The 12,803-nt window shown below is 40.2% G+C and overlaps 1 protein-coding gene across 2 annotated transcripts; it reads right to left on the bottom strand.

Annotated features, from left to right (window-relative positions):
• Positions 1-6,495: 6,495 nt before the first annotated feature.
• MC5R (melanocortin 5 receptor) lies at positions 6,496-10,867 on the bottom strand. Of its 2 annotated transcripts, none has more exons than XM_056332947.1 (2): positions 10,609-10,867; positions 6,496-9,807 (listed from the first exon to the last, which is right to left on the bottom strand). In XM_056332947.1, exon 2 carries the CDS (start codon positions 9,723-9,725, stop codon positions 8,748-8,750), a length of 978 nt encoding a protein of 325 aa, XP_056188922.1. In that variant the 5' UTR covers positions 9,726-9,807; positions 10,609-10,867; the 3' UTR covers positions 6,496-8,747. The 2 variants fall into 2 exon arrangements, with proteins under 2 accessions (XP_056188922.1, XP_056188923.1); XM_056332948.1 differs by lacking the exon at positions 10,609-10,867 and having other exon boundaries at positions 6,496-9,495; positions 9,582-9,699.
• Between the last annotated feature and the right edge of the window lie 1,936 nt (positions 10,868-12,803).

The raw sequence follows: 12,803 nt of genomic DNA, 5'->3' as shown, positions 1-12,803 counted from the left end.
AGAATTGCTACTTAACTGCAAAGGGATGAAATCTGTATTTTGGAGATCTACTCTTGAAACAAAACCTCATCTTTAGCTCTCTACCTTCACCCTCAGGGTGATGCTTCTGCAAGCAACCTTGCAGCAATAGTTTGAGATTTGTTCACAAAATACTTTGAGACTCAGAAGGGAGATGCTATTGAATTTTAAATATCTGCTCAATTATCTCTGTTCTGAAGTGATTTTACCCAGTCAAGCTAGAAGACCAAAAATATCATAGAAAGGTAAACTGCAGAGCAAAACAAAACAAAACAAAAATCAATTTGAAGATGCTTAAAGTCACCCCTGTTCTTCTGTGTTAATCTCTGTTAATCTTCTGTTAAATCTCTTCCAAAGTGCATGTCTGTCAGGACCCCACAGACACCCCCTCCCAGGGCTGAGGTGTGGGTGAGGGGGACCTGCTGCCGGTAGTGCTGGCTGAGGATGAGGTCTGGGAGCAGTCTCCACAGGGCCTCTCCTCTACCAACTCCATGATGTCACTGCAAATTCCCTTCATTTTTATTAGCTACATTCTTGTCATTAGACGCATTTTTTCACAGCACTAACACTGGCCATTATTAGTACAGTAAAATTTTAAAGTATGTGTAATTCCAAGTGTCCAGCCTGCCTGCATCTTTGCTCCGGTTCATCCCTGAGCATTAAACCCTTCATTATTCAGTCCAGTTATTTATTACTTTCTTTATAAATTCGGTACAATCTTTTAACTGACATTTTCAACAAAAGGTCACCTGAAACATGCACGGTGTTCCTTGTATCGCCTGTCTTCCTCTCTAAAGGTTCCACCAAAGTTAACATTGTATTTGTCATCTATTTGCTCATTACATTGTGCAACAGGCCTTTGATCCCCCACTTGTCTGTATGCCAGGGCTGTCTGTCATGAGGTAGCTCTAGGGCAGCTTTCCTCTTTTCCATTCCCTTCCAATTAAGCTGGACATGTTTTCAATATCCCCCACTCTAAATATAGTTCTAATGTGTTGCTTAAAATCCCGTGGCTAAGTTCAGTTATTAATTGCACATGACTGGAGCCACACACGTGGCCAACACAATCAAGGAACTGAATGAGGATCTGCGTGCCTAAATCCACATGTCACTTGTTATGCCTAAAATCCTTGCGCCTTCCAGTTTTCTGGAAGCTGAGCACCTTTGCTTTGAGCAGCAGAGGCACCAAGGGCTACAGACCACAGATACTATCTTAAAAAAAGTCCAGTCAAAATTAACCAAGAAGATATTTCTCCACTTGTTTCACCAGAGGGACTGTCAGGCTTTTCCAGAGTGTAATGAAAACAGCAGCCTACACACCAAATATTCTTTTTGTCTTTGCAAAGTTTTCCTTTAAAAATCCACCTCCAGATTCAGAGGTGGCTGTGCTGATGTTCCTTTTCATAGTGAAAACCAGAATATTTATCAGCTTCATTGTGAGATGAAAGACCTGGACTTCATTCAAGGACTTACCTCCTACTTCTTCATTTTTTATGCACTTTATGCAGGGACATGAACTGCCATCAGAGATTCATCTCTTTCCTCTGCCATTTGAAAGAAGGGCTTTTTAAGCACCTGCTTTACAAACTGCGATTATCAAGGAGAGCCCTTAAGCCCAGGAGAAGTCGAAGGTTTAACCTACCTTTTCCCAGTGAGTTAAGAAGGTTCCCTGTAAGCTGAAATTGCACAGACCCCCACTCAGAGCACTGGATCCCAGGGGCCCGCTATGGACAGCTAAGAGGTTCTTGGTATGAGAAACATGAGAAATAAATAACTGTATTTGCTGAAAAACTGATTTTCCACTAATGTTTTAAAATAGTGTTATTTTCCTTTCTAAGGAGGAAGAAGCTAGCGAGCTACCACATCCTGAATTCCTACTATATGTCTTTGTGGTGAGAATATGTCTTACAAGTCACTTCAGTGGAATGGATTTCAGTCACACCTGGTGAGGGTCTTTCACACAGACTTTCAGTCAAGTTTCCAGCACTCACTGACTCTTTCTAAAACTGAATTTGGCACCAGTTTGTCTACTAGGACATTTTTTAATACAGCCCAGCCCTCACAGCAGGAAAAGGCAATTCATCTTCACCCTCTGTAAGAGTGAAGTGTGAACTTAAAACAGATTTCATCCTCAAGCTCCACCACTGATCTACCACTCTACATGCAGAGAGCGGGAATTTCCTCTCCTTGTTATAGCCAAGACTCTTTACATCCTCTAGAAAAAACTTTTGCGAAAAAAAACTACTTTTGGTTTCAGCGATGTTATCTCTGAGCTCAGGTCAATGTTGGCACAACTAATAATTATACTGCTATAGCTTTAAGACAATGTTAATGTATAGGAGTGTTTTCTACTACCTTTCAAAAGGAAAGTATCCTGGACAGATTCCCCTGACTTTAAAAAGCACAAGGAACCTGTGAAGCGGAAATAATAGTAAGGTCTATGTAAATCCATCCCAGCACTATGAACCGCTGGGATATAGGAATTCAGGGATTTAGGTCTTTACACAAAACCCATGCAAAGCTTTCCAGACAGCAGTTCAGAGCAAAGCTATGACAAACAAAAGGCATAATACAAAAATGATAGGTATTCGTAGGGTCATTTTTTCAGGGTAGTTGAAGTAGGCACAGAGTTTTGGTGCAAGACACAAAAGACAGTGAAAAAGGTAATTCATGGGCAATACCACTTACTGCTTGCCAAAAGTAATGGTGTCGTGTTAAAAACTGGCAAACTACAGAGAAAAATTAATCCCATTTTCTTTGTGGGTATGTGTTTTGTTTTGTTGCTGTTAATTAGGGCATTTATGCAACAAGGCATCAAAAATATTCATTTGATGCCTTTGAAAATCATCTTGAGCCAGCATACAAAGCTTATAGTTCCAAGTCCTGCCGTGGTTTAATCAGGTATAATTGAAAGAAGTGACAAATCCCCATCTGGAGGTAGCTGTGCAAATGACATTCTTACTAACCCTCTCAAAGAAGTGATGGGCTTCTGGGAGAAGTTTGTGTCTGAACTTGGGGTCCCTGATCCTCAGCCACCCAGAGTATGACTGGGACACATGGCAAGGCCCTTCCAGCCTCTGTGGCCAGGCTTCCCTCACATCAGAGGTAGGCAAATGGAAGCTGTGTCCATCAGATGAGTTCTGCTACAGAGCTGGGACATTGTCAAGGCATGTACTTGGACCTGGAAACACAGAAACACTCCTAAGCATCGTATTTTTGGCATGTTTTACATGCTGGCGTATGACCAAAGCCCTCACCATTGAAAATGTAAGCCTATTTAGGGAACAGAGAGTATGTGTTCCTATGAGCATTTGCAGTTAGGGAATTCTTCTAGAGATCTTGATTTTTTTCAAATTATGGATCAAGCTGTACTAAATGGAAGTATGTTGTCACATATGTATGAAAAGAATAGAGAGCAAAACATGCAGCAGCATCTGGTACTGTGGAAATTTAGTTTTCACCTATATCTGGATTATTCTATGCTTATCTTGTCCTCCCTGAGTCAGAAAGAATATAGGAGATCTAGGAAAACAAAGTAAGGACAACAAGGTATGAAAATACCAGCAGAGATTAAATATGCTAGGATGCTTGGTGGGAAAAGAGAAACTTTATAAGGGTATATAGGCGAGTAGGAAAATGAATGGCACAGGGAAAGTGGAAGGGGACCAGTTATTTATCTTCTTTACAATGTAAGGACTTGGAGGCCTTGAAGAAAATTTCCAAGCAGATGTTTTATGAGAGAAAAAAAACACAAAACCAACATTTTTCCACACAGCATATCTAAACTGTAGAATTTATTGCAATCGACATTGCAGATGAGTATAAAGAGATCCAAAAGTGATTAGGTAAATTCGTATAAGAAACATTCATTGAGAGCTATCAGTCACAAAGCTTTAAATACAACCTCCTGCCCAAGAAGTCCCTAAACGGTACCTTGTAAGGGCATTCCAGACGATTACCATATACAGTCCGAATTTTGTATAATTCCCCTAAACAGCTGCTCTCTGTTTTGGTGGAAACCCTTCACTCTCAGTGCTCAGTGCACATTCTTAGGGGTTTTTATGCAAGCAGCTCAAGAAGAAACTGTTCTAGGGATAGTGCTTAAGGACCATAAGAATCCAGATTTTACTAGATGTTTAGTGTGACAGGTGCTAGGAGAACTCTTTGTTCTGTCACACTGATTCACTATAATTTTCAAAAGCTCAGGATGCAAAAAGGATTTGAGGGTTCTTTTCTGCTTGAGATTTAGACTGTTGCCAGTTCATTCACAGGTTGAGGAAATATGTGAGAAAAAAGCTGCAAACTGGAAAGTAGTATAAAAAATAATTGGATGACAAAGAACAGAACGGTTGCAGAAAGAGAAACTATACCTTCTCATATACATTTCATATGCAGATGTCATTTGCGATTGTACTCTGTATTTGTAAGAACTCATACACATGTAGGCATGTATGTAAGTATAGACACACATATACATACCGCATTCTCCTTTTCTGTCCTGTATGAATAACGAGCTGTATCCGAGATGCACACAGCTCAGGATGTAACACATGATAAGATTAGAAAACAAGGACGTGGAGATAACCTAGCATGGAACTTACACAGGCAGCTCTGCCGCAGCCTGCATGACTCTGTCCCTGATGTGGGGATCCCCATTTCCACATCCATGTTCCCATACTTTATTCACCCACCCTGCCAAACAGAAGGGGCACTGTGCATGCAAATGAACACAGCTGAAGTCTGGAACTGTCAGTTACAATCCCTGAACACAGCAGTGGTCACCATGAGCTGGTCTTCTGTACAAGAAGCTCAGCAGCAAAGAGGAGGATTCACTGAAGGAGAGGCAGAATCTCCAACAAGACTTTGGAGACAGAACAGAGTCCTTTGAGATTTCAGAGACCAGACTGTGTGAGGGAGCTGGTTGCTTCCCCAACGATGTATAAACCTTTTCTGCCTTCTTAAAGTCTGTGTGCTCAGAAAATTCCTGTGGTTTCTGCACTTATTTTGCATATTTTCCTGAAAAACACAACTAAAAACTCCAGAGCACCACTCAGAGAAGGTTTTCTAAGAGCAAAAGACTAAGAAGTGGGAACGTGCAACCCATTCTGAAAAGGCAGTGAGACACTGGTGGCACAGATGGTGCAGGCCTATAGGTTGTAGAGCTGAAAGCAATCACCCCTCGCTTGCAGCCCGGGTCCGCAGGTAGTAGTACTCAGTAGTTAGAGCCCTTTGTGACAGACTGTGCCCATTTGGGAAGCAGGATCATAAAGCCCAGGATCATACATACTGTCTCTTTGTTCCATTCAGTTATTACTGTTTTGTGTTAAAGGAGATGCTAATGCTGCTGGAAAACTAGTATTTGCAAGTATTTTATTGTGGCCTTGGCCTGGAAAAAAGATTCAGTTTTTCCTAATGCTAGTATAGGAGTATGCTGGGTAGAGAATTATCCAGGCAATGCCATCATTTGCAAAAGCCAACCTTTTACTTCAATCTACTAAAGCAAGGAAAACTTAGAGCAACATATGAAGTACTTCAGTGTAATATGGAAGCAGAGCAACTTGCCTACCATCAACCACCCTTTGCATTATTATAGATTAAAGAATCCAGTCTTCTGCTTTGCTAGGTGAGGTTCTGATGCAGCTAGAAATGCTGGATTGGTTGGGGTTTTTTTAATATTCTCCCTGCTCCTACTAATCTACTTAAAATGCGGATGAGTTTATAGAAGTTGACCCCACCTGAAACAGGAGTGAGTTCAGAATAATTTTATATTAAAAACTTTAAAATAGTGACACACAAGTTAGAAGCAGTGAAGTGTTCAGTCATCAAAGTAGCACTGGGCCATAGAAGTTGAGTTCGGAGCTCTGGGACAGAAATAGTGTGATTTAAGCCTCTTTCCAATGACTGATAATAAACTGTAAATGACTGGCTATATAAGCAAGAGTAGTATCATTAGCTGTGGGGACGTGGTGCAATGACAGCCTAGCAGCTAATTTTTTCATGACTCTCCTTTGACAGTCATACACATACATACACAGACAATGCTTGCTTGTCCCAATCTATCAGAATACATAGTGTTTTCGAAACTCTGACAGAAATGAAAGCATGCTAAATTGTGGTTTTATTCTGCAGCTAAACATGTCATAGCCCCACAGAGGCATGTATTTTATGTTTATTCCTGTAGTGTGAACAGCATGTTTTTTGCAGGAACTTTTCTAGCCTGTTCTTGAAAATACTTTCATTTCCCCCTTAAACTGTTTTAGCTCCCCCACCTGTAAGACTTATACTGAGGATGTCGTGCTGACACCTAGAGGACCACAGGTATGAATGTAAATACATTGTATTAATCTGTAACTCTCGGAATGTGTTTCTTAATAAGGCATCTGTTTAAACTGAGAAGTGAAAGCCTGTAATGTAATATTCCCTCTGTCAATAATCTATAAAGTTAGTAGACACATTACAATTAATAACAAATAATAGTGGGTTTTCCAGCAATCCAGTTTAATAGTTTCTTCATATGTCTGTGTTTATACACCAAATAAAATTCCAACAAGAAAGTAATGTACAATTCAAGAAAATACCCAAAGCTATTACAGTTTTGGCTTCCTCTTTGTTGATTTACAATTATGTACAAGACTGTCTTATTTGCAATACATAGTGAAGATTTAATGAATTATTTACAAAATCAGCTGGTGCTTTTCACTATGCAGTTGAACTGTCTCCTTTTGCTATTAATATTCATAGCAGCAAGAGCCCATTCTTAGCTGCTATTTATAGATAGGGTTAAGAGGTGGACTGAAACAAGGCAAGATTCTCACTACTGACCACAAATACCTCTGAAATCACATTTTCAAATACAGCTGAAGGAAGATTCCAGCACTTAGTGCACTGATATAACCATTATATTTACAGTCAACTTAATATGGTGTCTCCACTGAGAATAAAATTCCCACTCATGTATGCTATCTTTCTAAATGTGTGGAGGAGAATATTTTACAATTCTTCTTATAAAACAGATTAAATTAGGAGGGGAAAAAATGATAGTTTTATCATAATATACAAACGGTTTCATGAGATCACAGAATAACTTTGGCTGGAAGGGACCTTTGGATGCCATCCATTCCCAATCACCCAAAGCAGAGCCACCTTCAAAGTTTGAGTCAGCTTACAGCAGATTGTTCAGGGCTGTGTCCAGCCAAGTTCTGAATATCTCCAAGGATGGAGATTGCACAAGTGTTGGGCGCATGTCCCCATGTTTAACCACTGTTATGATAAAAAACTTTCGTAACACCTAATCAGGACTTCCACCTTGAAGGTATAGCCTAAGGCCCATAGAATCAATCATAGTCCTTCTATTGACAACAACAGTTTTAGAGCATGCCTAAACCAAGTATAATAAGGGCTATTCTTTCAGCTTTTTGGAAGAAATAATTCATCTTTCCAAGCTATTTTCTGATATCTAGTCAGTAGGGTACCTTGAAATATTTTCTTAGCTTATATCGTAGTGCAAGATATGTACCATCGATTAGCATCAAGAAATCAATGCCACAGTTGCACTTCCTTATCTGTGATAAATCCAGTATCTTGTACATTACACAGCTGTTGCAGAGCAGCATGTTTATAAGAGCATGATTAGATGTGAATTATCCACACAGAAGGCATGGGGGTTTCACCTCAGAATCCTCTCAATAAAGACAAAAATTATTTGTTTGGGGAACAAAAATCAGGACTCTGTTATTGCTACATGTGCCTGAGGTTTTGAAATCCCTGTTTTGCTATTGCCTGCTATGCCTTCTGACCATCGAACTTGTTTTGCTCTCCCAGCTTGAAAGACGCAATCTACAGCGCAGCTTTCTTCAGTAACAAAAGCTACTTCTAGCTGAAACACTTTTCTAATGTCTACATAAAGGCAGCCACTCACCTAGTCTTTCCATCACCACAAAATGTGACATGACCATCTAGAGGCAATGTACCTTTCACTTCCCTAGCCTGGGGAATAAAAAAACTAGACAAACTAGATTCAGCTCAGTCTTCATATTCAGCCTGAAAATCCACCTATGGTACATCTTAGCCCACAGCGACAAGAACACATACAGTGAGATACGACAAAGTACCGTATCCAACCTGGAAAATCTCGTGGTAACACTGTCCTCTTACGTAACACATGACAGTAACAGTTATGACTGGAATACGAGACTGCTGATATGTGCATATTTTGGTTATGACTGTTGAGCGAGGTATGTGAACCCTCATAACTGGAGCTACTTCTCTGATTTTATGTCTTCAGAAGGAAATAGCAAAAAAACCTGTTAATTCTGGGCATCAAAATAATCCATGCTTTATCTAGAGAGACAAAGATTATAAAGAGAAATACACACTGAGAGGCTGATGGGCTCATTTGCATGGCAGGTCACACATTGCATTTAGCAGAAAGCAAAATAAGGCTTTCCCTGTATAATCCTCTCGTAAGATCCATTCTTCAGTAGGTTAAATGAGATTCAAAATATTGTTTCTCCCTGTAATACAAATGCATGGAGCAACACCTACTACCACTGTGAGAGAGGTGTGTGGAGGGAAAGAAAGGCAAAATAACATATTAAAAATGGTTTCTGATGGCTGCAGAAATCATGACAGCTAAACGGAGAAAGTTGTTCTATAGGCATTTCAGCAGAATAACAAGATGTGGCAAGATGTTGCATTTCCATTCACTTCCCTGGTTTGGTTTTGTTTTCTTAATACTTGTTGGATAACCCACAGACCATTCTCAGGCTATAGCAACAAATTATCTCTTTGAAGGTTTTCCTCATTTCCTGGCTACGAAAGGCATAGATCAAGGGATCAATCACTGAGTTGCACATAATGAGAATGAGGTACATGTTGAAATGAGACATGAAGCAGACGCAGTACAGGTTTTGAGGGCAGGAGATCATCAGGATGAGATGAAGGAAGAATGGAGCCCAGCAAACAATGAAGATGCCAAGAAGCATAGTCAGAGTGATGGCTCCTTTCATGCTGGTTCTTTGACGGACAGAGTTGTACCCAGGCAAAGCAGCTATTTTCTTCACATGAGTACGAGCCAGGAGGAACATATGGATGTACAGTGAGACCATGAGGATCAACATGGTAAAAAACATGGTGATGAGACAAATGATCACGTAAGTTGATTCATAATAAAGAATGAAGATAATGCCACAGCCCGTACAAAAGGTCCAGATGCATGCAATAATAAGCCCTGATCTTTTCACTGTCATGATGTTGTGATAACGTAGGGCATAGAAGATAGTGATATACCTGTCTACTGCTATAGCCAGCAAACTGCACATGGAAGCCACCACAGATATGCAGATCATTGAATCAAAGACATTGTCTATATGACGAACAAAGGTATCTTCTATAATTATGTGTCTATTGTTTATTAAGTATATCGTTATGGTCTCCCAAGCATTGGACACACTAACCAGCATGTCAGCCACTGCTAAACTGCAAACAAAAAAATACATGGGTGAATGCAAGTTCTTGTTCTTAACTATTGCACATATAACTAAGATATTTTCAAGGAGGCTTACAATGCCCAGAGTTAGGAACACCTCAGCTGCAATGACCACTTGCTCACATGGCGATGACTTGCTCTTGACAGTAGGCACAGTAAAGTTGCTACCAGAGGCACTCGGGTTTAGTTCAGAAACATACAGCTGAGAGGACGTGTTCATCTCTGGAAGCAAACACGTTCTGTTCTTTCTGAGGGACTTGCCAAGGAGTGTGATAAATGCATTTTCCAAAAGGCATAAGACCCTGCCAAAAAAAATATAGCATGACGAGAACAGGCAGAAGTTGACAAAACAAATATCACCCATTTCTATTTAATTTGGCTTGTACACATCCCATTTCTTCCATGCCATATTCCTCTACTGATTCTAAATTAATCTCTGATTGGCTCAGAGCTTTGTTAATTTGTGGTTTAATTTCACAGTAAGGATAGATAGCAAAGAGATTCATGCACTCTTCATTCATAGTTTTGTTTATTCTATTCTGTCCTGCAGAAGTGAGCACAATGTCCTGGAAATTCTGCTGAACACCAAACAACAAACAGTTTTCAAAGTCTCAATTCTCAGACCCCAGAAATGCAGAAAGATATAGTATTAGGTTCAGCAGAACCTGCTCACTGGAATACAACATACCAAAGTTTAAATTATTGCCACAATTAAGAATTGAACATTTTCAGGAAAAGATTTAAATGCTTTCCTGACCTTTGTCCTTCTTAAGTTCACATGAACTGTGTTATAAACAGTTTACCTGTGCAATACTAACATGCTGACATAATGAAGACAAATCCATACATTTCAGGGTACACTAAGGTTATGAATTAAGAATTGGTATGGGTGGAATTCTGTAATTAAAAAATAAAAGTTCTCTATTTCAGATCATATTTTATTCAGTGCACTTTTGCAATGTTCAGGGCAAAGCTGTAAGCCATCAGATTCTTAACAAGGGGAACACTTAAAGCTGACAGTTGCAAATAAAATTCAAAGCATATCAAGTTAATGCTCAGTTTTTAAAAGTAACCTTTTATTTGTAATCAAGAATTAACTGTACCTATTTACCAGAGCTGTTCCTTCAGCTGCTCTTGCTCTTCATCGCCTGCAACCTTTCCTCCACAGAGCAGAAGTTTCAGCCCCCTCCTCACCTGACATCTGGGGCTCGGGATTCCTTGGTAGGAAGAGGTGACAAAAACAGAGAAAAAGGAATGAGTAAATCCGTAGAGTCAAGGCTGACCATATATAAATTACTTACTGTGCAACTGCCTTTTTATAGACTCCAAGCAATAATGACTTCAGTACCCAAACTGTAGCTCCTCCTCCCCTTCTTTGCCCCTCTGAACTTCTCTTTTCACAGGTTTTGTTAGCAAAGGCTCGGGTTTTTACCACCATCTAGTGGTCTTCTTTTGTCTTTCTAAGGAAACAGTGTTTCTGATCTAAAATTCATTATGAGCTTTTTATAGTATTAAGCACTAGGCATGCTCCTTTCCAAACACATTTCTTTCTTGTTTTCTGTGCTGTGGCTAATACTCACAGACAATAAGTTCATACTGCAATAGTACTCCAAAAGAGATAAGAGCAGAAGACTGTTATTGAAGTGGGAGCCTTATCACTGTTAGAAGCAATTGTCTTATATTCACAGTTATAATTTTGCAAGAACAACACTGTTACAAAATGCAGGGGACATACTGTCAAGCCTGTCTCACCACTAATAGAAGATATAACTCGGGTAATTTGTGTGAAAAAATAGAACAAATAAGTGTTTGTGTTCCAGTCCGCTTGCTAGAATAGAGATTTCAATATAGACATGGAAGGAGTACACAGTGCATCGTGCGGGGAGCCAGAGCTTCCCGACATGGGTGTGAATTCCCCCAGGTTTCACAGGGTCTAAGAGCTGGTAAACTCTGAGCTCAGTACTGCAATGGCTGAAGTCCCTCTCTGGGTCTAGCAGTCAGGCAGCTGATGCTCATTCTGGGCCTTACCCAAAAGGTGGCAAAATCAATGTGAGCCTTTTCTTTAACAAATGGGCTCTGCTTCTGTACAAAGACCAAGGAATGCAAAGCACACACCTTCCTGACACTGCCAAATGCCCCTTACGTTATCCGCTAGCCAACCAGTCAAATACCATGCAGGATTTGCAGTTAACTTGAGATAAAAAGTCTCTGCTTCTCCAAATCATCACCTTTCTGCAAATTAAGTTGTTGGGATTTTTTCATAGTATATAAAAGCATCTATACAAGTGTCTATGCTAGACAAAGAAACTCCCTTATATTATAAAGGCTGCAGAAAAATCACCTGCCTAGAAGCTGGGGTAGTGATATAGAAGTAGTTTGTTTATGTTAGAGAATAAAATGGAAAAAAAAATTCCCTCCTCCCCAGAAAAGTTTTTTATCATTATATTTCTGCAGCAAACACCTACAAGCATTATAGTTTGACAAGCAAGTAACTGAAGGGACACCCAATTAGCAGTGGGTGGAGGCATGCAGGTGGGTTATAAGGATTTTAAGTAAAGGGGTATGTAAGTAAAGGGGTTTGGATTCTCTTGGGAAGAATCCAAGAGTGGCTTCATCTTACAGCTGGAGGACTCCTGATTAAATAGGCTGGTCTTTCAGATGTTCATCATCTTGGTGCTCCTCTCTTTTGTTTGTTCAGTTAAATAAATTATCTCTGCAAAGAGGTTGGTGCCTGCTGTTTTCCGAGGCCACAAAAATCATGTCTGGACTGCCAGTGTGGGCAAACAGTACTCCATTCATTGCAAAGCCTGCATTGGTATTTTCTTTCCACAGATGAAAAGTGGAAAAGAGGTTGGATGGGGACTTGGGGTGTGGGTACACAGTTCTCCCTGCCACGTAGGAGCAAGCATAGCTCAGTCATACACCAAGAAGCCTGGGTCTGGAGCCCTTGGGAGTACTCTTGAGGTCCATGGTCATCCCAGATGGGATGCTGAAATGCATCTTTAGGAAAAGGTGTTTTGTTTGGTACTTCATGTAACACCTTATCTGGTGTAAGGAAAATGCTAACAGCTTAACGTCCCTATTCTATTGAACTCACCAAGTGTTTGTTTTGGGCTCTAGCAAAAAAGATCAAGAGTGCCCCAAGAAAGACAACAGTGAACGTAAGAAAGAAGTAAAACAGGATTGCAGGAGAGAAAGAGATGTCAGGGCCTGTTGCGTTCCCATGTCGTTTCTTTCTATTGTGTGACAGAGAGCAGAAAGCTGCCCCAGGCGCATACCCACCTCGAAGGCTGCAGCA

This window comes from Falco biarmicus, chromosome 3 (assembly GCF_023638135.1).
Source record: "Falco biarmicus isolate bFalBia1 chromosome 3, bFalBia1.pri, whole genome shotgun sequence".
NCBI classification, from domain to species: Eukaryota; Metazoa; Chordata; class Aves; order Falconiformes; family Falconidae; genus Falco; species Falco biarmicus.
This window is presented reverse-complemented; position numbering and strand designations above follow the sequence as displayed.

Bases quoted from the DNA above. Each gene is read 5' to 3' on its own strand.
- MC5R (XM_056332947.1), bottom strand. From the start codon at position 9,725: ATGAACACGTCCTCTCAGCTGTATGTTTCTGAACTAAACCCGAGTGCC.